The following is a 24,397-nucleotide window of genomic DNA, read 5'->3' on the forward strand; positions in this document are numbered from 1 at the left end:
GACCAAGGGTGTAATTCTGAAAGGCAGTTTCTATCACTTCTTTTATTGCTGTAAAGCACACTGAACACTTAATACAAGTGTGCCCTCAACAAGTAATTGAAGAAATGAAAAAGGAGACACTTTTTGAGAAAGCAATGTTTTTATAGAGCTTTTGACAGGGAGGCAGTACAGTGGTCAAGTCTGGGTGTGGGGGTTGCTTACCAGCTCTATCTTAGGTGCTTCCCTCTAAACAAAATGAAGTTAATAGTGCCCACCTAATATAGCAAGTGTGAACATGGGATAATGCACAAAAATACCTTAAAACACAATACCTGGCATATGCTAAAGAGATAATTGCTATCTCTGGTATTCACAGAGGACTTTACCAATGCAATATTTAAAGGGGGTATTTAAACAACTACTTCTAAGATTTAGGGTACAATCGAATCTTTAGTTGAAGGTTGGTCTTTTAAGAACCATATCTTAAAATTCACAAGTCCCTTTAACCTCTCTGGGCCTCCCTATGGTGTATTTGCCTGACACAAATGTTGAGGAAACTCTATATTAACTACTGTGAAAGATTACCTTTATTATGTATTTAAACTCAGAGGAAAAAAAAAGTCAAAAGTATTTAACATTTTATTTTAAAACGAGGGCCTTAAAATTAATTTGTCCTTTTATGTAATTTTCCTTTTCTTTATTGTTTATAGAGCAGTAAATATAATCATTCAAGTTCTCAAAAATGAAAAATCCAGAATGGTTCTATTTTGCTCCCTCCGTTGGCCTGGGACTACCTGAGACTAATCATTCAAGATCGTTTAAGTTCCTGGACTTGACCAAGTGTAAACATGTAACAGCATTTCACATAAAGAAGGAAATCATATTTTCAGCTCCATCTTCTATATCTGACATGCAAAAGCAACTAATTTATATCTACTGTTTAATTTTTAAGTAATACGTTAGGGTTCAAATCCAGAATATTATTTTTGTACGAAGGGTTAGCTGCCCTCCTTTCATTTTTTCAAAATAGCTACTTTAGGAGATTCTGCTCTTTCTACAGGTAAGGCGGAAATCCTCTGAAAGCACCCAAGCTTGCAATTTCTTGTTTCCTTTGCTATCTCTAATTTTTGCAACCACAAAATTTTCTTCCAGATTTAAAGGCTAATAATTTAGCTGTGAATCACTTTTTTATATCAAAGTCTTAGATTATGTATATGAAAACTAATTTATTAAACCTCTGTACACAAAGGGGAACATAACTGTATAGTAAGCTTATATGAAGAATGAAGGTACAAAAAAGCAAAAGTGTTATTAAAATTGATACACGTAAATCTTACAAAAATACCCCAAATGGGATAAAGCTGCTCATCCCTGATTTTTCTCATTTGGTTGTCAGAGTTGAAATATGAATTTAAAATGGTTAGAATTCTTTTCTTTTTAAAAAGTGATATATTAAACTTATATACACAGGATAATTAGCAAAATGTAGAAAGGGAAAACAATGTACAAAAGACAGATAAAAAACACCACTCTTGACGGACACTCACAATCCAAAAATAGTATAAACCTTAACAAACTATCTCTGAACCAGCTCCTATGTACATTCCCCCTATGGGTTTTTGTTGGTGAGAATAAAATACTGCAAATTAGTGAGCCCAGTCTTTCCATTTTTTAAAATAGGCTTGACTTGAGACCACAATTCAACCTTGGATAGATTTTTAAACAGGGGAGGGACAAACAGGAAAACAATTTTTATCCATCCACTTGGTATGCATCAACAGAACATACAGTTGAATAATTAAATAGCTCTTGGTACCACGACAAGCAGTTACTCAGAAGCTTTTTTGTTTTTCTGCTGGTTTCGGGGAGAGTTCTTTAACAAGTTTCTTATCCTGAGGTACATTCCAGTAGATTCCGCCATATTCTCAAATTCAAAAGGTGTTATTCCAGTTGCAAACTTGCTCATGTCAGGGATAGGGCTGTGAATTTTAGAGGCTGTTGAACTGGTGTCCACCTGAAGGGGCTTCTGGCTGCCTCCGTTCCTGATGTCACAGTCTGACACAACATCGCCATTGTCAAGAAGAGCACCCTGGGAGTTCACCTCTGCAGACTCTTCCTCTTCGTTCGGACCAAGCACTGTGGCCTCAGAAGCCGGACTCGAGGGAGGTTCGACCTCCGCGATCTTCGCGCCGGCGTCTGGTTCCTCAGGCTCCTCCAGCACTGGCTTTTCGGCTGTCTTCCCCTCTGGGACAGGAAGGTCGAGATCATTCGGGCAAGGCGACGAAGCCACGGAGTTTCCTGTTAAAGGTGTGTCCACCGGAAGGTCGGAGTCGCTGTTGGCGCTCTCGGCCTGCTCGAGAGCCGCCCAGATGCGCCTCTGCTGTTCTTCAAGCTCTTCCAGAGTCAGCGCGTCCTCGTCCACGGCCGCGCTCCGGGGCTGGGGAGAGTCACTGGGAGTCAGTGGCGGGGTGCCCCTGGGGAGCGGAGGAGTGAAGAGGGGCGGAGGAGTTCCCCGGGGCAGCGGCGGAGGGGTGCCCGGGGGCAGCGGCGGCTGAAACTGAAAGGCCTCGCTGCTCTGAGAGCCCGGCGGCACCTCCACGTCTGAAATGAGAAAGTGAAGAGCGATTTCATAAGATGTGCGGCATTTGGTTTTGCAAAAATTCATTATTCGAACTTGGGGGTATCCAGAGATTCGATGGCCAAAAAGAACGGCCTTGAGGGGGAAGACTGGATTCTTAGATGCCATGACCACGACCTGTCCTCAAAGTCCCGGGGAAGAGTGTCCACAGTGGGAGCTGTCAAGGTTTCTTGGTGCTAGCGGCTGGAGTCAAACCCCTGCGAGAGGCATTCCCATGCTGTGGACATGGTTTCAGACAGAAGAAACGGGCATTTTTTGGTGGTACTGTGTTGAGCCCAAGGCCGTGAGCATGCCAGACAAGTGCTCCACCCCTGAGCTGCGTCCCAGCCCTTAACGGGTCTCACGAAGTTGCCTGGACTGGTCTTAAGACTCACAATCCTCCTCCCCCGAGGCTCCCGAATCACCATAAAAATCACAGGTGTGCACCACTGTGCCCAACAACACATCAGACCTCCGGAGCACCAGTGGGTGGACGATCTTTGTTCTGGAAGGGTTCTAATGAAGTTCCACCTGAATCAGCACTATTCTGACAAGTGCCAGATCTATTGCCCACATTCCTTTCTGGACTGAGCCAAGGAAGTGAGGAAGGTGGAGGTGCTGCATTGCCACCTGTAGGTCTGGCCTTTGTACCAGGAGTCCTGCCCACGACAGGGCGCAGGCTGCTAGAAGAGGGGAGAGGGAAAGGGATAGAGAAAGAGCAACGAAGGGAGGGAAAGAGAGAGGGAAAGGGGAGAGGGGGAGAGGGAGTGAGAGACAGAGAGAGAAACTTCCCCCAGAAGTACAAGATATAGAGGAAGTGCCCAACTATGTGTGTGTGCACCTGAAGACAGGGGTGCCTTAAATTCCCAAACTTTTGAAAAATGGTAATTGTGTCTCAATTGATTCAACAAGCACAGACAGCTTTGTACCTCCCTGAGCACAAGTGGCTTTCTCCCACTGTATTATAAATGCATAAGACCAAAATTCACTCCGACTGCAAAGTTCCCAGGCAGTGGGAACAGATAACTGGCACTGAGAAACTAGCATACTTGAGACCAAAAACACCATTTCTACCCTCAATGAGAAAACACTGGATGCTGGCTATGGTCTTTGTAACACTGGGCTCTGAGAATACACTGTCTGGGACAACTGCTTTAGGGGTCTGGGAAATTACAAAACTGTCAAAATGTCAGGGGTATGTGGCAAAGGCTGTGATAATTCTGTTCCCTATTAACCCTTTTTGGTCTTGTTAACAATGAGACTGGGGTAGGTGCAATAGCGCACACCTGTGATCCCAACTGTTTAGGAGGCTGAAGTAGGAGGGTAGTGAGTTCAAGGTCAGCCTGGGAAATTTAGTAAAATCCTTTCTCAAAACAAGGGCTGGGGCTGGACCTGGGTGCAGTAGCATATGCTTGTAATCCCAGCAGATTGGGAGGCTGAGATAGGATTGTGAATTCAAAGCCAGCCTCACAACTTAGCAAGGCCCTAGGCAACTCAGCAAGACCCTGTCTCTGAATAAATAATAAAAAAAGGGCTGGGGATGTGGTTCAGTGGTAAAGTGCCCCTGGGTTCAATCAATTTCTGGTACCAAAAAACCAAAAAAACCCAAAACAGCAAGGGCTGGGTATATAGCTCAGTGGTTCAATTTGCCAGGATTGTGACATTGTGACACACAGAGAGAGAGAGAGAGAGAGAGAGAGAGAGAGAGAAAGAGAGAGTATGAAGATATTAAAATAAGGCTGCAGGTGCTACAAGCCCAGGTTGTGAACTCTAACCAGACATCCAGTTATTCAGAATCCCTGTGGCTGAGACTATGCAGAATAAAAAATGGGGAAATAATTTGGCAGCTTTGATTAGGAACTTCTGAAGTCACTTGTGCAACATAATTCAATTTTGGACTTTAATTCCTTTGAATTTTAAGGGGATTTAGTCTGTGACTTTTAAATTCCCCTTGGGAGTCTGAAAACAAGAGAGGAGGGTTCACATTCAAGTTTGAGGTGAGGTATGTTGCTGGAATCTTATTATTAGAGTGCTTTTTAAATTTTTTTTAATTTTAAATACAGGGCTGGAATCACACCCAGGGCCTTGTATAGTAAGCATTCACTCTACCATTGGGCTACACCCCCTTCAATTATTGTAGTATCTTTATGTATGTTATCTTTTTTTTTTTTTTTGCGGTATTGGGAATCGAACTCAGGGCCTTGTGTTTGCGAGGCAAGCACTCTACCAGCTGAGCTATCTCCCCAGCCCTATGTATGTTATCTTAATGTTGTCACTTCGTCTCACTTCAGAACATCTGACATGCTATATAGGACAAAAGTAGTTAAGTGCTGCTGGACCCAGGGCACATGCTTATAATCTCAGTGACTCAGAAGGCTGAGGCAGGAGAATCGCATGCTTGAGGTGTGTCTGGGCAACTTAGTGAGACCCTGTTCCAAAATAAAAAATAAAAAGGGCTGGGGTACATAGCTCAGTGGCATACGGTCCTTGGATTCAGTCCCTAATTAAAAAAAAAAAAAAAAGAAAAAAAGAAAAGAAAAAAAGTAGCTAGGCCTATTTTGAAACCAGAGTGATTTTCAGTCTTGGGTTCAGTGTGAGCTTGGAGTTTATTTAAATCAACACAAAGTCTGGATCTACTCCAGAGCTTTCTGGGGGGAAAATCCAAACTAGTAATCGGAAGTTCCAGGTGGAAATACAGAGAAGCAGTGGTTGGTACTGTGGGAAGACAGGCTCCAAAAGACGGGAGAACTGTCCTGAGCTGCCACTGATCTGTTCAAAAGAACTGTCACAATTCTGGTGGCCCACAGGTCCCATGGGTTAAGAGAACAAATGGTCAGACGGCAAGGTCAGGCAAGCCTTCCACTGCTTGTCCCAGAGTGCTGCCCTGATCAGAGGGGCGGACTAGCTGCTGCCCTGCTGGGTGTGTAAGTCTGTCAAATTCGGGGACTTGGGTAGCTGGCCCACTTGGTTCCTGCACCGAGTGTGGCTTCTATTTCAGGTTCAGTGACAGTGTGATGCTCTGGTCTCTAACAAAGGAATGCTACCCTTCTTCTGGACTCTGGCGCATGGACTCGTCATGCCTACTCACTGAAACCAAAACCATAGAACGAGACCTACCCGAGTCGAGCTCCATGTCGGCGGGAGAAGCTGCAGAGCTGCTCTCCTTCCTCTGCTTCTTTGGACTACCAGGGCTGGACTGAGAGGAGGACCGCTTGCTGCCCGACCTTGCACTCGGCTAAAGGAGCAACACCGAACAGGGAGATGCGGTGAGCGGACCTTAAACACCAACCTGTACTTAAATATGCTGCAGAAAACCAGTCTGGAGCCATGCCTAGGTCACTGGTGAATCCAGCTATTTTCCTTTTGATTCCTTAGATGACGGAGTTTTAGATACAAACACGATAATGCAATAAAACACTAATGAGTTATAAATCTCACAGCTATGTGCCATAAATGTTTATAGACCGAACCCTTAAAATCTATTTACCGCTTGGAAGTTAGAAGTAAGGTAACTGGCAAACACATCCTTCTGCTGACACGCCTGCATTGGTATGGAACCAAACATCCTCCATTCCTAATATGAAAACAGAAGGAAAAAATATATTTGGAAAATGCCATCTTTTGTCATTTTGCTCCAAGGAAGTAAAGTGAAGATCTCAAATTACATTTCTGCTTTTCGTGTGACTCTTGCTTTATTGGAATTAAGGAAAATAAGTGTGTCAAGTAAAAGGAAGAATAAAACCTGCCTGTAAGATGATCAGGACTGAAGACTGAAAGACTGTCTGACATAATTGCTTGGCCTGAAAGGGTTCTACCTACTTGGGGCAGCCTGCAGGCAGCATTATAGAGCACCTCCCGAGGCCTCCTGGTCCTTGTTTTCCCCCCCTCTACGTACTGCACCAGCAACAGGACAGATCACTGCTCCTTTCTCCTAATGTACTTATACCAAGTTTTCAATCTTCTGTTCTTTTCCTTTCCAAATAGAGCACAGTACTGTTCATTAAGGTTCAACGTGGTTCCTGTCTCTCTCAACTCCAATTGCACATTCACCAGTTGTTCTTTTTTAGAATCACTTTGTGCTCTTGCAAAACATAAACTTGAGGGTCTGAGTCAGTTAAGTCTAAAGGTAGACTCGTGGATATGCACTGGTACTGAGCACCAGGAATTCTGACAGACTAGTATTTGGACCCACTTCCAGAAGCAATGAAGGTTTGCATCATACAATTTAACCTTTAATGAATTATACTGTCCTGTGTAAGTTCTTCATTTATATCTATTCACTAGACTCTGATTTCAGATCTTTAGCCTCTTCCCTACCGCCTAGTTCCCAAGAACACTAGGAATGCAGATTTTATTAAAACACCACCACCATAATAGATAATTGTTGAAACTTTTTAAAAAAATATTTCTTAGTTGTAAAATGAACACAATATCTTTTTATGTGTTTATAAATGTGGTGCTGAGGATTGAACCCAGTGCCTCACACATGTGAGGCAAGCACTCTACCACTGAGCTACAGTCCCAGCTTAAACTGTTGAATCTTGAAACCCAAGATGAAAGTTGAACAAGAGTATGAGAAAACATTCATATGTGGAATTGAGAAATTTTGCCATGTGGTAAAAAAGAAAAAGATACAAAAGGGCTGCTAGGTATGGTGGTGCACACCTGTGATCCCGACTAGTCTGGAGGCTAAAGCAAGAGGATTGCAAATTTGAGGCTAGCCTAGGTGAGTACTGAGACCATTTCAAAAAAATAAATAAATAAAGGGAGGGGGTTGGGAATCTGGCTGAGTTGTAGAGCACTTGTCTAGCATGTGCAAGGCCCTGTGTTCAATCCCCAGTAATACCAAACAAAAAAACAAAAAAACAAGAAGAAAGAGAGAGAAAACAGCAACAGTAACAAAACAAAACAAAACAAAAAACAACAGACAGGCTGGGTACAGTGGTGCATCCCTACGCCTCCCAGGTCTCTGGGATTGCAGGCATGTGCTACCACCCCTAGCCTCTTTATTTTTTCAGAAGGGGCCCTGCTATGTTGCCCAGGCTGGGTTTGAATGCTCAGTCAGCTGGGATTACAAGTGAGTGCCACATGGTCAGCTTATATTTAATACTGTGAACAATCTGTTACATAATCATGTCACATTCCAAAATATAACAATATACTTACATCTGGAATTCCTCTGGGAGTAGATATGTTAAAACCTGGATAGTTTACCAATTTTGAGAGATCATAAGTGACACTTTTATTCTGTTGTACTTCTCCAACTTCTGATTCTCCATCAGCATCATCTGTTACAGACCATCAAAAGGGTTAACACTGCCAGGTGCTCATATGTCCCTCGCTATACCAGAAGTATACCTAGAAAGTGTTTCTTTTCACTACCAAAGAATTAGTCTGGGAATTAACTTTAATTAGAATTTTTCTGAACCACTAGAATACAATTTTTAAGCCACGTGGATATATTACTTTGATAAAAAGAAATAAGTAAAATCTTACAAACTTTTTTCTACGGGTTGCTTAAAAGTCCATTTTGCATTGACCTCATGATTTCACGAATGCTCTATTCCAACGTTTTTCATTTAATAAAGACTTACATAGTGTCTACTATATGCCAGATGATATTTAATTTCCAGGTAGTGCTTTAAGTGGTTTAGAAATATCACCTCACTTAATTTTCTTTTTTGCGAGGGGCAGGTACTGGGGCACTCTTCTACTGAGTTACATCCCTAATCTTTTTTATTCTTTATGTTTAAACAGGGTCTCCCCAAGTTGGGAGACCTGGAACCTGAGATCCTCCTGACTCTGCCTCCTAAGTCACTGTGATGACAGTTGTGCCACACTGTACCTGGCAACTCAGTTGACCTTTATAAGAATCCTCAGAGGTATATTTTATTAAAACACTTTACAGATAAGAGTCATCTTTGGAGAATATTTGTAAGCCATTTCAATTTTGAAAACTACTAAATAAATCAAGCATTTATTTTGCTTTCCTGTACTGTCTACCCAAGGCTACCAAGTAATTTATAAGGAGAAACTTCCCTTTATTTTTGTTATTTTCATCATTCTCCAGCCCTTTTAATCCCCACCTACTCCAGTAATGGGGACTGAACTCAGGGGTATTTTACCATTGAGCTACCACTCCAGCCCTTTTTAAATAATTTTTGTGACAAAGTCTCGCAAAGTTGCCTAGGCTGGTCTTGGACTTATAATCTTGCTGCCTCAGCCTACTGGGTACCTGAAATTTCAGCCACAGAACCTGGCTGGTTTTTTAAAATTAAAGAATCACAACAAAATGTGAGAGCAATGGCTGGTCTATTTAATGTGTGCTGGATTATCTAAAAAATATGATAGACCAGGCATGGTGGTGCATACCTATAACCCCAGCTATATGGGAGGCTCAGGTAGGAGGATCACAAGTTGGAGGTCAGCTTGGGCCACTTAATGAGATCCTGTCTCAAAATATAAACATAGGCTGGGTGTCACCTGTAACCCCAGTGGCTCAGGAGGCTAAGGCAGGAGGATTGAGAATTCAAAGTCAGCCTCTGCAATTTAGCAAGGACCTAAATCAACTTAGAGAGTCCCTGTCTCTAAATAAAATATAAAAATGGGCTGAGGATCTGGCTCAGTGGTTAAGTACCCCTGGTTCAATCCCTTGTACCAAAATAAATAAATTAGTTAAATAAAAAATACAAACAAAAATAAAAACAAAAAGAGTTGGGGATGTAGCTCAGTGGGACAGTGCTTGCCTAACATGCGCAAGGCCTGGGTCCAGTCCAGTACCATAAAAAAACAAAATAAGCTGACTTATCTAACCTAACATACCATACCTTTTCCATCGTAGAGAGCAAGCCCTGAATTCTCCAATTCAGCTTCTTTGAGCCACCCTGGTGGGTATCCCAGCTGGCGCATTCGATAGATAAAAGGGGGAAGACTCTTGTCTGTCACACCTAGTGCATCTTGAAGTTCCTCACTAAGTAAAAATAAAAAAAGGAAACAATACTGAATTCTTGCTTGCATGAAAACATACAAAGTTCTAAAAGTTTTAAAACATTTTCTTATATTACACAGTGTGGAGCATGGTGCCTAATAAGCACATAGTTAACATTATTTAACTGTTTTTGAATGAATTGATGTATTGTTCCACAGACCTTGCTAGGGCACTTGCATTCTGAAAATTTTCCTGAAGAGGCATAGAATGTTCTGAATACTAAGGAAGTAAAAATGACATCTATGGTAAAATGACATTAGTACCTAATAACTCCTGGCTTGAATCTCCCAAATCTTTCTTCTACTTCTTCTGCATGGTATCGCTGCTGAAAACTCTGATTGTTTGCCTCCCCACAGGCATCCATATATTCTTTTCTCTTTTCATTTATTCGAGCAGCATTTCGGGGCTAAATCATAATGTTTGAGAAGAATGGTATCAAGCAAGTTAGAAACATTTCAGAAATTAAATAATCAGATTTTTTTAAGATAAAGTAAAACAGATAGTTTTAGTTTCAATGTATAAAACAAGTCTAAAAGAGGGTGGATATTTCTGAAAAGTAAGCAAAGAGAAGCAATCATTTATTACCTCAGTATTATCAGAACATAAAATCAAGTTTTTAAGAATAAGCTGTCTAAAAGTTAACTCTCATGACATTTCATTTATTAATATCAAATAGATTTATTATAATAAATTATTTTTTAAAAAATGTAATATCTTAAACTATAAAAACAGATTTGAAAAGATTTCAGGTTAAAGAAGAGGAAAGTAATGTAGGAAGTTTCTTCACACCACACTATGCCGTAAATGTTAAAATACATCAGCAAGCTCTGGTTCAACAACATTTTTTTATATGAGAGAAATTTACCATTGGGCAATCTTTCATTTGATGTTCTTCAGAACCACAATTGAAACAGTGAGGCTTTGGCCTATTTGGTCAAAAAAAAAAAGTTTTCATAAATAAAAAGATAAAAGCAAATCAATAAAATTCTAGATGACAGCAAAGTGTATCAGGGACAGAAAAGCAAGTGGACGACAGCACTAACGAGCACGCTGGATCTCCCGTACTCAGTGATTTAAACCAACAGCACTGCGCAGTCTTTTAACCAAGAACCGTTCTGTTCCTGACTCATCTATTACCTCGTCCGAGTTTTTCAGTAGTTAATAACAGAAGAACTGAGTCAAAGCGATCATCATGTTTCCTTTAGGCACCATGGAAAGAAGGCAAATGGTTCTAAGACTGCGGTCACATTGACACCAACAATTACTTCTTTCCACCCTCCCAAGGCACATTATGTGTGAACCAATGAATTCCAAGAAACAAATGATCAATTTTAACGTTTACTATGTCTACATATTGGAATTCTAGCTGAATCTGTAATTTTCTTTATAGTAAACCAGCAATAAAGAATATTAACTTTTCAAGCTAAAAGAGTTTATGCTTTTTGTATTAAAAAAACAAAAAGAATAAAACAAAACAACTCCCCACACAAACCTTTTTGCCTTTACTTGTATTTCTTGCCCTTCTAGAGAAACAATGTGGCTGAAGACTTGCTGGTACCTTTAGTGAATTTTATTAAGGAATAGTTATCATAGTCTGTAAAATTTGGTAAACTTTTTTAAAGGTGAACTTAGTGGCAAGATGCATAAAAGATCTTCATTCACTATGTAGGATACTTGGGTATTTCCCATCCTTCGGTAAGCTGAGGGTTTTCATTTAGTAGCGGTTGCCCCAATTTATCAAGGCAAAAATTAGTAAAATACAGGACACTTCCTACAACCTGCAGAAGACAAGTCAAAAAATATTGCTATTTAAGCAGGAAAAAAAAAAAGACATTAAATTATGTAAGACTATGATTACCTGTTTTTAACAATTTATTTTTGGATAAAATTATTAGAAATAACTCCCTAGTTAAAAGAGCCAGATTTTGATGTGTAAGTAAAAGCTACATCTGACTTCTTCCTCTGTATTAGATCATTACTATCAACTACACTCTCTTAAACAAAAAATAAGAATCTTGACTCTCATATGTTCCTCCAATAACCCAAGACTCTTCAGCCCCTGTTATTTATTGTTTCCTTTTCTTTTGTTCCCATTCTTTTCTTGCCCCTCCAAGTTTTTGAAGAAATTTCATTCAGACAAGTTGAAAAAAACAGTACCATGAATACTCCTGTACCCTTCACTGAGATTCAATAATTGTTAATAGTCTGACATTTTTCTGTGCACGTCTCTCTTTACACACACACACACACACATATTAATTCAGTCATCTGAAAGTTGCAGACATGATGAAATTTCATCCCTAAATACTTCCTTTTTTAAAATTTTTTTTGTAGTTGTAGGTGACACAATACTTTTATTTATTTATTTTTTTATTTTATGTGGTGCTGAGGATCGAACCCAGTGCCTCACACATGCTAGGCAAGTGCTCTACCACTAGCCACAATCCCAGCCCCCTAAATATTTTTAGTACAAACTCTTTCTTATTCTAAGAGTAAGAATGTTTTCCTACAAACTCCAATACTAACACCTAAGAAAACCAACTCCCTAGTGCCATCTATATCTAATACGTATTGTTTTCCCCAACTGTTCTCAAAAGGACTTATAGTTTTGTATTTTTTTGTCCCCCCACAAGCCAGGATTTGATTAAGACTCATATTTTGCATTTAGATGTAAGTTCTTCATTTCTTTTATCTAGAATATATATATTTTTGCAATGACACTGCCATTCTCTCTTAAAACATTTTCAGTAACGTTCTGTTTCTATCACTGCATTATGCTACTTGACAAAAGAGCTCTTGTAAGGACCTCCAGCAAATTCAGCTCACAGCTGTCAGTCTTCACCTAAACCTATTAGCAAGAATTGGCACAGGTGCTGGGATTGTGGCTCAGTGGTAGAGTGCTTGCCTAGCATGTGTGAGGCACTGGGTTCCATCCTCAGCACTGCATATAAATAAATGAATAAAATACAGGTCCATCCAAATATTGAACCAAACAGTGCCTCCCATATGCTAGGCAAATGCTATACCACTGAGCCACAACCCCAGCCCCTAAAAAAAAAAAAAAAAAAGAGTTGGCACAGCTGATTTCTTCCTCTCAGAAACATTTTCCTCCCTTGGTTTCTAGGACACCATATTCTTAGCTCTCTTCCTACCTTGCTGACCAAGTCGGGGTCTTTGCTAGATTCCCCTCTCCACCTTCTACATGTTGGAGAGCCAAATGATCAGTCCTTGGTCTTCTTTTCTATTGTCATGCCCTAGGTAACTCATCCCAACCCAGGGTATGAGATATAATTTATATCCTGACAATTCCCTGATCTTTTCTGTCAATGTTGTACATGTAAGAGACAACTTGACAGCTCTCCCTGGACATGTACGTGGCTTCTCAAACTCACCTATTTAAACTATACTGGATTCTCAACTCCTTCCAAACCTGCTTCTCTCTTCCACTCTTCTCTATCCAGCTGCTCAGACCAAAGACCCGAGTCATTCTGACTATTCTCTTGGTCTCATATTCTACAGCCAGTTGATCAGCTCTACTTTCCAGGTATATCCAGGTTCTAACCGTACACCATCACCATCTCTATCACTCTGGCCTCAACCACCATTTTCCCTCACCTGAGATTAACACAATAGCTCCGTGACTGGTTTTCAGTTTCTACATATAAACAGCTACCAATTATTTTCCATACAGCACCCAGATCTTTTAAAATTCAAGTCATGGTATATCACATTTGTACTTAAAACTCTTGATGGTTTCTCATCTTATTCAGAGTAAAACCCAAAGTCCTCACTACAGCCTATAAGACAATATATAAAGATTCTGGTGGCGTACACCTATAATCCCAACTTGGGAGGCTGAGGCAGGAGGATGGAAGTTCAAAGGCAGTCTAAGCAATTTAGGAAGGACCTGAGCAACTTAGTGAGACCCTGTCTCTAAATAAAATACAAAAAGGGCTGAAGATGTGGCTCAGTGGTTAAGCACCCCTGGGTTTAACCCAGGCGCCAAAAAAAAAAAAAAAAAAAAAAAATCTGATCACATGCTTTGGAGTCCAAAGGGCTGGATTCAATGTCTGGTTCGCTCAAATAATAACAACCTTCATGAATAACACCTGTAATAAGCTCATAACTCATATCAACATCTGGGACACAGTATTGAGTGTTGAGTGTTGGTTTCTGCCTCTGGGCTTCCCCTTAATTCTCCAACTGTCTGACATACTGTTTTTGATTTTCTTTATTTTTCTTTTAAACTTTTATGTGGTGCTAAGATCAAACCCAGGACTTCACTCATGCTAGGTGAGTGCTCTACCACTGAGCCACAATCCCAGTCTATGTCTGACGTATTTTTAATCAAACTGCAGCTTCAGCCCCACTCCTTCACCTCCTCCAGGTCTTGACTCAGAGAGGCGGTCACCAACTACTCATACAAACCACCTACCCCACAGTCTCTCACTCTTTGCCCTGTTTGATTTTTCTTGAGAGCCTTGCTTTCTTTCACTAGAATTTAATTCAGTGAGAGCCAGGACTTTCCCTCTTTTTTCTACTGCTGTGACCCTGGACCCTAGAACAATTCCTGGCACCAAGCAGCATTCAGGAAACATTTCTTGCTGTTTTTTAAAGGACTAAATTAATAAATACACAAAATTCCCAGTTTCTAGAATGTTACTTTAAATCCCAGAACCTTAAAGTTGGAAGGGAAATGAAAAGTTAACCAGTCTAGTTCAGAAATCTTTCTTTAGAGTTTTCTTATAACATTCTATTCTTTATTTGACTCCAAGAACATGGGAATTTAATTTTTTAAAAATTTCGAGGGGCTGGGGATATAGCTCAGTTGTAGAGTGCTTGCCTTATAAGCACAAGGCCCTGGGTTCAAATCCCCAGCACCACAAAAAAAAAAAAAAAAAAAAAATTTCGAGTGGGGGCTTAAACTCAGTGCCTGACACTCATGAAATATTCTATCACTGAGCTCCAGCTTTGGCCTGTGGGTGGCATTCTTTTTTTTTTTCCTTTCTTGGTACTGGGAATTGAACCCACACTGAGGTACATCCCTGACCCTTTTACTGTTTTTTTTATTTTGAGACAGAATTTTCTAAATTATCCAGGCTGCCCTGGAACTCATGCTTTTCCTGCCTAAGCTCCCCGAGCATCTGGGATTACAGATGTGGCAGAATTCACTTTTTTTCTGGCACTGGAGATTGAACGCAGGGCCTTATGTAGCGACCAATGAGCAATACTCCGAGTATGACTTTCTAAGCTGAACTGAAGCTCCTCTGCTCAACTAAATCACTGATTCTAATTCTTTCACTTGGCACTACAAAGAGTGATCTATAACAACCTTCATTCTGTTGGTAGAGCTGTGATATTCCTTGTAAATCTTTTCAATAAGGCTTGGGCTCTTCATCTTCACAGCTGACCCCTGTCTTTAATACTGTGGCACGTTAATGAAGGGTAATATTCCATAAACATGAAAAACTAGTCTTCTTTTAATAGAATTAAGGACTAGATTTTTTTTTTTTTGGTGCTGGGGATCAAACCCAGGGCCTTGTGCTTACAAGGTAAGCCCTCTACCAACTGAGCTATCTCCCCAGCCCCTAGATTTTTTTTTTAAGTTTAAAAAAATTTTTTCTTTTAAGTTGGACACATATTTTATTTATTTTTATGTGGTGCTGAGGATCAAACCCAGTGCTTCGCATGTGCTAGCTAAGCACTCCACTGGCTGAGCCACAATCCCAGTCAACTTTTTTAAAATACCAGAAGCTGCAAAGTCATACCACTATATTATATTGACACTATAGAATTTTACATAGGTACTGAAAGGCCTTAATGTAGGTCACCCCTGTTAAGCTTCTATTTTCACCCACTAGTTGAATCTGTCAACATTTTAAATTTCAACTCTGCGATTTGCTATATTAGCTATCCATCTCTCTCTGTTTCATTTCTCTATAAATTCAATAGGCGTGTTTCCTACATCTTAGTCCTTGAAAATATATGGAGAGGTTGGTTAGGACAAAAACAATGTCCTCTAAAATGTGTTTATTGTGCCTCCAGGTCACAAAACAGTAGTTATTAAAAGGCAAACAAGGCTGGGGTTGTGGCTCAGTGGTAGAGTGCTTGCCTAGCATATGTGAGGCACTGGGTTTGAGTCTCAGTACCACATGTAACTAAATGAATAAAATAAAGGTTTATCAACTTCTAAAAAAAAAAAAAAGGCAAACAACAATATTTAGAGGTCGAATTCTACACTATTTTTGTAACAAAATAATGCTGTGATCATATGAAGACCTATGATTCTACCAATTTATCATTTCAGTGACACCCAGTTAACAGGATAGGAAACATATATCTTGCAGAACTAAAAAACTGAAACTTACACTAAAAGCTTCCTTGTTGTTTTTAATGGCACAGGATTCTTCAGTCTTATGGTCCTCTTCTAACACAATACTAGATGGCTAGGACAAGCAGAAACATGTATTACAAGGCAGTAACCAATTTTCAACAACTTTAAATGTCAAATACACGTCTTAAAGTTTCATAAAATTTTGGATTTGTCATGGTAATAGAGGTTAGGAGGTAAGTGAGGAATGTTTAGGAAAGAAATTTCACAAGTGGGGAGAAAAAAGAAAAAGAGCTTCTTCTGAAACATTTATGTTAATCAATGTAACTTGTGAAACTTTCTGTAAGGTGGCAAGGCAGACTTTATCTTGAAAAACAATACATCAAGTCAGACATAGTATACAGTTTTACATTACTTTATCAATACTGATAATATATCTCCCACTGACTTAAGCAACTATATAATTCTTTTTTTTTTTTTTTTGCGGTGCTGGGGATTGAACCCAGGGCCTTGTGCTTGCAAGGCAAGCACTCTACCAACTGAGCTATATCCCTAGCCCTATAATTCTTAAATATTCTAAATAGGGTCAGGGATATAGTTCAGTGGTGGAGTACTTGCCTATCATGCATAAGGCTCTGGGTTCAATCCCCAACACAGGGGAGAAAGACAGCATAGTTTTAATTGGTAAATGTTATCTTTAAAAACTGTATATGAAGCCAGGCCTGGTGGCACACACCTATAATCCCAGTGCCTCAGGAAGCTGAGGCAGAAGATGGCAAGTTGCAGGCCAGTCTTGACATCTTAGTGAGACCCTGTTTCAAAATTAAAAGAAAAGAACTGGGGATGTAGCTTAGTGACAAAGCAGCCCTGGATTCAATCCACACTAATAAAACAAAACACAACAAAACGACTATATATGAAACTAGGCGTGGCTGTTCATGCCTGTAATTCTAGCAATTTGGGAGGCTGAAGCAGGAGGATCTTAGGCCAGCCTGAACAACTTAGTAAGACCCTACCACAAAATAAAAAATAAAAAGTGTGGGGAATGTAGCTCAGTGGTAAAACACCACTGCGTTCAATGCCCAGTATCACAAAAACAAAAAAACACAAAAACCGTTATGGGCCAGGTGTAGTGATGAACGTGTATTCCTAACTACCGGGGAGACTGAGGCAGGAGGATCACAAATTCAAGGTCAGCCTGGGCAATTTAGCTAGCCCCTATCGCGAAATAACAAAATTAAAAGGGCTGGGGATATAGCTGAGTGGTAAAGTATCCTGGGTTCAAACCCTAGTACCACAATCTAGTGATCAATTAATCAAATAAACATTCTGTATGATATATAAAAACTAAGGATGATAAATTAGCATGCTGCTCAAGACCATTTATCCAAGTTAGGAAACAGAAAAATAACCCTTTAGGTGTAGTCAGATCTGAATTTGATCACCCTGAGCCAAGGGGCCATATCCAAAAGCAAGCCAGGTGGCTGCCTTGGTCAGACTCTGGAGAAGGAAGCTGGTGGCAGGATGGAAGGTGAATAGGCAATCTTTTTTTTTTTTTTTTTGGGGGGGGGGGTGCTGGGGATCGAACCCAGGGCCTTGTGCTTACAAGGCAAACACCCTACCGACTGAGCTATCTTCCCAGCCCTGAATAGGCAATCTTAACAGTCACTTTGGTTTGGGTTCAAGAGGATCCCCATGGCCTAATAACTGGCAGTGAAACACAAACCTACTTTTCTTAAAGTCTCTTAAATTTGAAATACCTGGGGCAAAAGATTAAAAGAAGTCTTTTCCACATCATTTTTCTGTTGTTCCTCAAATCTTTTTACTAAATTTGAAACAAATTCCTCTATTTCTTGATGATATTGCCTGTATAAGAGGACAAAATGGTGAGAACCCACAGTAAAACATTTAATAGATTGAAATCTTATGCATTATTTATTATAAGATGTCATGTCTTAATTTTGTTGTTTTTTCAGAGGTTTATCAAATCACTGACTCTTTGTAACACTCAGGAACCTGCTCCCTAGGAAAAATACACATTGTTGCCAAGTTAACTAGATAACCCAATAGCACTTGGCATAGAAAAACACTTAACAGTTGTGTATTGATGGATTTTATTTATAAATTCTATATGCTTAACTTCTGAATAGACCTCACACATAAGTGGTTCAAAATTCAAAGAAGTAAAAGGATTACATAATGAAAATCTCCCTTCTTTCCTAGTCATCTATTTCTGCAACACAAAGATAATGTATTCAGTTTTTCCAGAAATTCTGTATACACATATAAGAAACCACTCATGTAAATATGAATCTGGAAAAAATTAATAAAACCAAAATACATTACAGGAAAAATATACTATTTTCTCTATCCCTCCAGGTCAAGAACTATACTCATCAAATATTCTGTAATATTCCATAGAGGAGATGTCAAAGGAGCCTAACTCTTGTTACACTGCAATTGGGCAGTCACACCGTCTCAGACTCGGCTTCCTTTTCACAAAGGTGATCTTTCAGGACTTTTCTAGCTCTACCATCTTAAGATTTCTGCAGGGAAGATGACAGGGGAATAGTGTAAGACAGTCTGTCAGGAGCTAAAGCAGATGCTGTTTCTCATCTGGAGGGGCAACTGTGCCAAAGGCCAGCTCGGCCTAGCACCTTCCTGCGGGTACTGCATTCATCAGCCAGCTTCTTTCCCCAACTCAGAGCCTTGGCTTCTACTTCCACTGAGATGAAGGATGTTATGGGCCTACTTCTTTACCATGACCAGCACGGAGGACAGAATTAAATGATTTGGGAGAGGGCAAGCAACTGTCTGAAGTGCCTACGACCCAGCTCTGAGTAAGTGACAGGGCAAGGCCTCAAGCCACTTCAGAACACTCTAGCAAGCACTGTGGGAATGCTCTGAGTTACCCAAACTCCAGCATGCTGGAAGGCTTGCACAGGTCTAGTTTTGCTATTAAAGAAAAATACCACGTGGGAGGCACTGAAGATCAGTTACCTGATGGAAAATCCAGTTATTGATTCTGGGGGAGAAATGGCTAACATTATTATTATTATGATAGTGGTGGTGCTCATTCTTATTAGAAGCTATTTATTGGGCTCTTATAGGTGCTCTTTTAGTTACCTAAGAGGAAACAATATTAGTAAATTATTTTCCAATGAGGAAACAAAGGACACAGAAAGGTTCCATGACCTGCCTGGGTTCACAGATGTGTCCAGGTTCAAATTCAGGTCAGTGACTCCCATGGCCTTTGCTTTTAATCATTATTTCAAACATTTTAACTCTAGGAGCATTTTAAGTAAAATAATAAATTTAATATAAATACAAACAAAAACAGCATACTTATAGAAGACATTAATGCATATTTAGAGAAGAGAAAATTACTTACTTTGAAATAGCATTGTTCATAAATAGTATTTGTAATAAAGGTCCATCTAACTTAGTATTGTTCACCAATATTCCACTAAAACAGAAGTTAAAATATATTCTTAGAAAAATATTAAAGTACAATTTACATATGTATATATGTTATTAATAATTCTTAATTACTAAATGAAATAGGACCAAGAACCACTAAGAATTTCAGTTTTCTCAAGAAAAATCTCGATTTTCACCAATTTTATCTATTTTAATGGTCTTACACACGTATCCCTTATGCGACATTTTAAAAAAATGTTTCACTAAAAAGTTAGAATCACAGTTAATCTTTCATATCTTTTCTTTTGAGGGTCAAACCTAGGACATCATCCCCAGTCCAATCTTTAAATTTTTAACCAAAAAGTTTTCTTCCCTAAGGGCTATTTTCTTTATAAATTAAGGGAGGAAGGAAAGGATAAATCAACAGGTTAAAAGAATATATTTCTAGGGCAGGGTATGCCCGTAATTCCAACAGCTCAGGAGGCTGAGGCAGGAGGATCTCAGGTTCAAAGACAGCCTCAGCAACTTATCAAGGCCCTGTCTCAAAAACAAAAACAAAAACAAAACAAACAAACAAAAAAACCCAAAAGGGCTGGAATGTGACTTAGTGGTATAGTACTCTTGGGTTCTATCCCTAGTGCTGCTTTAAAAAAAACACCAAAACCTCCTTTTTCTTCTTCTAAAATGTTGTGTCTTGAATCATTTCTATGAACATATTTAAATTATACAAATAAATCTTTAGCTACAGTAATATTATAAAACTTAATTTTAACTTCCCAGAATGTTTTTTGAATAGGAATAGCTGTGTTGATAACCTGCCTCTTCTGAACATTTAGTCAAAATTTTCTAGATTGTGGTTCATGATACTTTCTCCTAGTGAGTCAGTTTAAAAGTTTTATGTACTTAGGAGAATTCAGATTTTATCCCCAGAAGTTAATAAAGGACTACTATTCTGATTCCTTTAGAGTTTGTTAAATGACAATGATACAAAACTCCTGTACCCTTTTGAAAAAAACTGTGATTATAAATGAATCCCCAGATAAATAATAAAGGACAATTATGTTGTAATTTCAAGATGTCATACCTTGGTCGAGTTAGAATATTCAATTTTCTTTTAAGTTCTTGATGTTATTACTTGTTAAGGAATATTAACCATCATTAAACAGAATCATGCAGATCATAAAATTCAACTATCAACACTCTCTAGGGGCTGGGGAGATAGCTCAGACGGTAGAGTGCTTGCCTTGTAAGCACAAGGCCCTGGGTTCGATCCCCAGCACTCCAAAAAACAAAACAAAACAAACTATCAACACTCTCACATTTGGCATCAGAAAGTTATATTTTGAGGATGACACACTTACTAGGCACCTGTTTGCAGGCAAGGCATTTGGCTTTAAAGCCAAAAATATTTACCATCCCTTTGTATATTCTAAGACACAATCCTGAAGTTAAAGAATCTAACAGACTAAATCTAAACTGTTATTCAAACAACGTGTCTCTGGCACAAGTTTAAACAGTCAATTAGGAAAATTATCTAAGGCAAGGCATCATGATATGTGGGAAAGCAAATGCAGAGTAATAAACAGTTAACAACTGAAAAATCTAGGATGAAATTTATGGATGTCCACATTTTGAATTTTTCATAACAAAACGTAAAAGAAAGTAGTATCATGCAAAAAAAAAAAAAAATCAGACTTTAAAAAGCTGACATACCTACCATATTCAAGTCTCCTTGCAAATTTTAAAACTATCTGAACCAAAACTATCTATGTATAGTTTTTAAAACTCGAATGATGTAAAAAACACACTAGCAAATCCAGAATTTGTAATCATGTAACTAAAGCCAAACGGACACTTATTTGGCACGTTTCTCCCAAAGCAATGAAATGCAACCGAGCTCAAAGTGGAAGAGCTCTAAAAATAATTCTCAATCTTGATTAAACAAGCAATTAACCATTTCTCTTTGCACGATCCGATTCGTTAAGGCCCCAACTCTGCATCCTAGGACCACTAGCTTTGGCCCCGCCATAAACGCCGCTCCAAGGGCTTAGTTTCGGTATCTCCTAACATACTATATACTAAGACTGCATCGACTTGAGCTTGTCTGCAAAGAGTGAAATAGGATCATGATGTCAATCAGGGATAGAGGTGGGGACCAGACTAAAATCACCCTAAAAACGGAACCCAGTTGGGGCTGCAGGGATGGACTCGTCCGGAGACGGGTTCCCAACAGGGAAGTTTGCGCGGAGGCCCGGGCAGCTTGCGCAACGCCCGCCCGCGGGGGTAGCCAAGGCTTGGAATCCCGGCCACAGTGGAATTTCCGCCGCGCCCGCGCTCGCTCGGACCCGCGCCCGCGGTGACAGGGCCCGGCCAGCCGGAAGGATATTCTCGGCGCGGAGCTGCTCAATGGTCTCCTCGCACTGCCGAAGCCGCTCCCGCAGCGCCGCGTCGCCAACCCCGCTCTCGTCCTCCCGGTCGCCGTCTTCGTCCTTGAAGCGGGTGTGAACGGGCTTGGGAATCGACTCCTCCGGTGGATCGAAAGCCTCGAACAGCTCTAGGTCGCCAAAATCCACCTCTGCCGCCATCTTGGGTTGTGGGAAAGATTCGAGAAGAGGCGGAGCGGGCCACCGCGGTTGGGAGCGAAGGTTGTAGGGCGGCACCGCTCTCCAGGCCCGGGCCGCGCGGAGACAGCGGGTAGGGTTTTCTCTACACGCCGGCAGCCGAAACTGCACCTGGGGCGGGGCTGGCCCTGAGAGACTACAGCTCCCAGAATGCAACGTCGCCGCCCAAATCCACTTCCGAGCTCGCCGGGGAGCGTGGCATGCCGGGACTTGTGGTTCCTAAGCGACTGTTAACTCATTGTTTGCATTGCATACTGGGATTGATCCTTTCTGAAATGTGAATCCTGACTGCATCAGAATGCGTTAAACAATATAGATTGGCGTTGTTTGGCACTTAAGGCTCAAGAATCAGAGCCCGACGGATTCTGGTGTACATGCTAAACAGCAACAAGAGAAGAAAGAACTCCAGCCTTAGACAAACTGGTTTATTGGGCTTGTTTCCTTCTTTATGTAAAATTAGCTAGATTATTAGACTATTTTATATTTTTTTAATGAGGTCTCATGTGGTTTCTCTGGATTAATCACACATACATTCAAAACATATTAGACGGGTCTGGAGTTGTGGCTCGGTGGTAGAGCGCTTGCCTGGTATGTGTGAGGCCCTGGGTTCGATCCTCAGCACCACATATAAACAAATAAAAGATCTATTGACAACTACAAAAAAATTAGACAAATCTCCTCTAGGACTTGATGCAAGAGTGAGCAAAATAAATCCCTACTCTCATGAAGCCTACAGAAAGCACAACCACCTACAATCCAGACCCCTCCATAGTTACAGATGTTTGTGTTCTTGAGTGGAGCTGGATATTCTTCACAATGTGAACGCTAGGCATAGTGGAGCTCGCCTGTAATCTCAGGGGCTCCGGAGTCTGAGGCAGGAGTATTGTAAATTCAGGAGTATTGCAAGTTCAAAGTCAGTCTCAGCAATTTAGCGAGACCTTGTCTCAAAATAAAAAATATCCAAGGGTCGAGGACGTCCGTGGGTCAGTCCCTACTACAATATACAAAGCCAATGAGAGAGAGATAGAGAGATAAACAAAAAGCCTCAGTAAAGTCTAAATTAGTGAAGTGGGATTTTGACTGAAATTTGTTGGATTAAAAGCATAAAGGAGGTGGTGAGAACATGGAGAATTTAATGAAAAGCCTCCTAGCTAGGCTTTTGAGTGGAGCATCATGAGGATGGGACAGGATCCTTTTTCTACCCCCCAGTTGGGAAATCATTTAAAAGTTTTAAACAGGTGATGCGTTTGTGAGCACCAAGTTTTCATTTTGATTGAAGGGTAGAACATTTGAACATGAAGCAATAAATTTTGAGTCTAGAGACAGATTGACTTTTTAGTAGTTAATTGGGGCTGGGAAAGAGTTCCAAGGGAGCACTTGCCTAGCATGCACAAGGTATTGGGTTCAATACCCCAGCACAAGAAAATGTAGTTGTGACAATAGTTAAGAGAATTAGCTAGATATTTTTCTTTATTTTTTATTTTTGGTACTGGGGACTGAATCTAGGGGCACTTATCCCCTGAGCCACATCCCCAGGTCATTTTAAAATATTTAGTCTTGCTAAATTGGTTTAGACCCTTGCTTAAGTTGCTGAGGCTGGCTTTGAACTCACAATCCTGCCTCAGCCTCCCCAGCTGCTGGGATTTACAAGCATGCTCCATCATACCTGGCTCAGCTAGATATTTCTAGGTAGAGAATATTTAAAAGATAAATCAAGATAACAGATCTCATAAATGGTCAGATATGGGTAGTGACAGGGAGCCGGCATGTATATCTGCCAGAATTCTGATCTATACTGGTTGAATAATGAATCATTTGAAATACAAAACAAAGGATATGTAAGTTTTGGGAGCAAAGGTTTTTTTTTTTTTTTTTTTTTTTTAAAGTTGCTGATGAACCTTTATTTATATGCAGTGCCTCACACGTGCTAGGTGAGTTCTCTACCACTGAACCACATCCCCAACCCAGGTTTTCTATGATGGTATACTTGGAAATGAACCCAGTGGCATGTTACTACTGGTCTGTGCCGTTCCCAGGCCTTAATATTTTGACACACGGTCTCACCAAGTTGCCCAGGCTTGTCTCAAATATTAGCATATCCCTCTGGTTTGACTTGCCTAGCCACTTCCTTAAAATGTCTCCGCAGCAATTCACATTCTTGTTACATTCAAGTACAAAACCCAACGTTATCAATCACGGAGTACAAGGCTTTGGAACTGAAAAGTACAACAGCCTGGAGAAGTATTAGTGTTTAAAGAAATACAAAACCACAAATGTCTCCCACTATGGATCAATTTCCAAAATAGAGTAAGTGGTTTTTGGTGACATAATTGTGAAATTTACCATCACCTACATGCCTCCTTCAAAACCTGCACTAATGTGGGTTGCTACTGATTACATGTAGCTGTTAAGAACTTGAAATGCCAATGGTACATTTTTTT

General features: G+C 40.2%; 1 protein-coding gene and 1 non-coding gene across 4 annotated transcripts; both read right to left on the minus strand.

Annotated features, from left to right (window-relative positions):
• Positions 1 to 600: 600 nt before the first annotated feature.
• On the minus strand, positions 601 to 22,072 carry Zcchc8 (zinc finger CCHC-type containing 8). Of its 3 annotated transcripts, XM_047561360.1 has the most exons (14): positions 21,722 to 22,072; positions 20,420 to 20,462; positions 19,307 to 19,381; positions 17,676 to 17,781; positions 15,953 to 16,030; positions 11,259 to 11,362; positions 11,077 to 11,142; positions 10,450 to 10,510; positions 9,848 to 9,990; positions 9,424 to 9,566; positions 7,763 to 7,884; positions 6,084 to 6,170; positions 5,714 to 5,831; positions 601 to 2,580 (listed from the first exon to the last, which is right to left on the minus strand). In XM_047561360.1, exons 1-14 carry the CDS (start codon positions 21,918 to 21,920, stop codon positions 1,808 to 1,810), a joined length of 2,118 nt encoding a protein of 705 aa, XP_047417316.1. In that variant the 5' UTR covers positions 21,921 to 22,072; the 3' UTR covers positions 601 to 1,807. The 3 variants fall into 3 exon arrangements, with proteins under 3 accessions (XP_047417316.1, XP_047417318.1, XP_047417317.1); XM_047561362.1 differs by lacking the exons at positions 11,077 to 11,142; positions 11,259 to 11,362; positions 17,676 to 17,781; positions 20,420 to 20,462; positions 21,722 to 22,072; XM_047561361.1 differs by lacking the exons at positions 11,077 to 11,142; positions 11,259 to 11,362; positions 19,307 to 19,381; positions 20,420 to 20,462; positions 21,722 to 22,072 and having other exon boundaries at positions 17,676 to 17,731.
• LOC124992017 (small nucleolar RNA SNORA9) lies at positions 18,724 to 18,857 on the minus strand. Its single transcript, XR_007110027.1, has one exon. It is a non-coding gene; the product is annotated as a small nucleolar RNA SNORA9 (small nucleolar RNA).
• Positions 22,073 to 24,397: the final 2,325 nt, after the last annotated feature.

This window comes from Sciurus carolinensis, chromosome 8 (assembly GCF_902686445.1).
Source record: "Sciurus carolinensis chromosome 8, mSciCar1.2, whole genome shotgun sequence".
Taxonomy (NCBI): Eukaryota; Metazoa; Chordata; class Mammalia; order Rodentia; family Sciuridae; genus Sciurus; species Sciurus carolinensis.

Excerpts from the sequence above, each read along its gene's own strand:
- Zcchc8 (XM_047561360.1), bottom strand. The coding sequence starts at position 21,920 with ATGGCGGCAGAGGTGGATTTTGGCGACCTAGAGCTGTTCGAGGCTTTC. Across the intron at positions 11,363-15,952 it reads ACAACAAGGAAGCTTTTAGT|GTTGTAGGAAGTGTCCTGTA; the intron begins GTAAGTTTCAGT and ends TGTCTTCTGCAG. Across the intron at positions 10,511-11,076 it reads ATACAAGTAAAGGCAAAAAG|GCCAAAGCCTCACTGTTTCA; the intron begins GTTTGTGTGGGG and ends TTGACCAAATAG.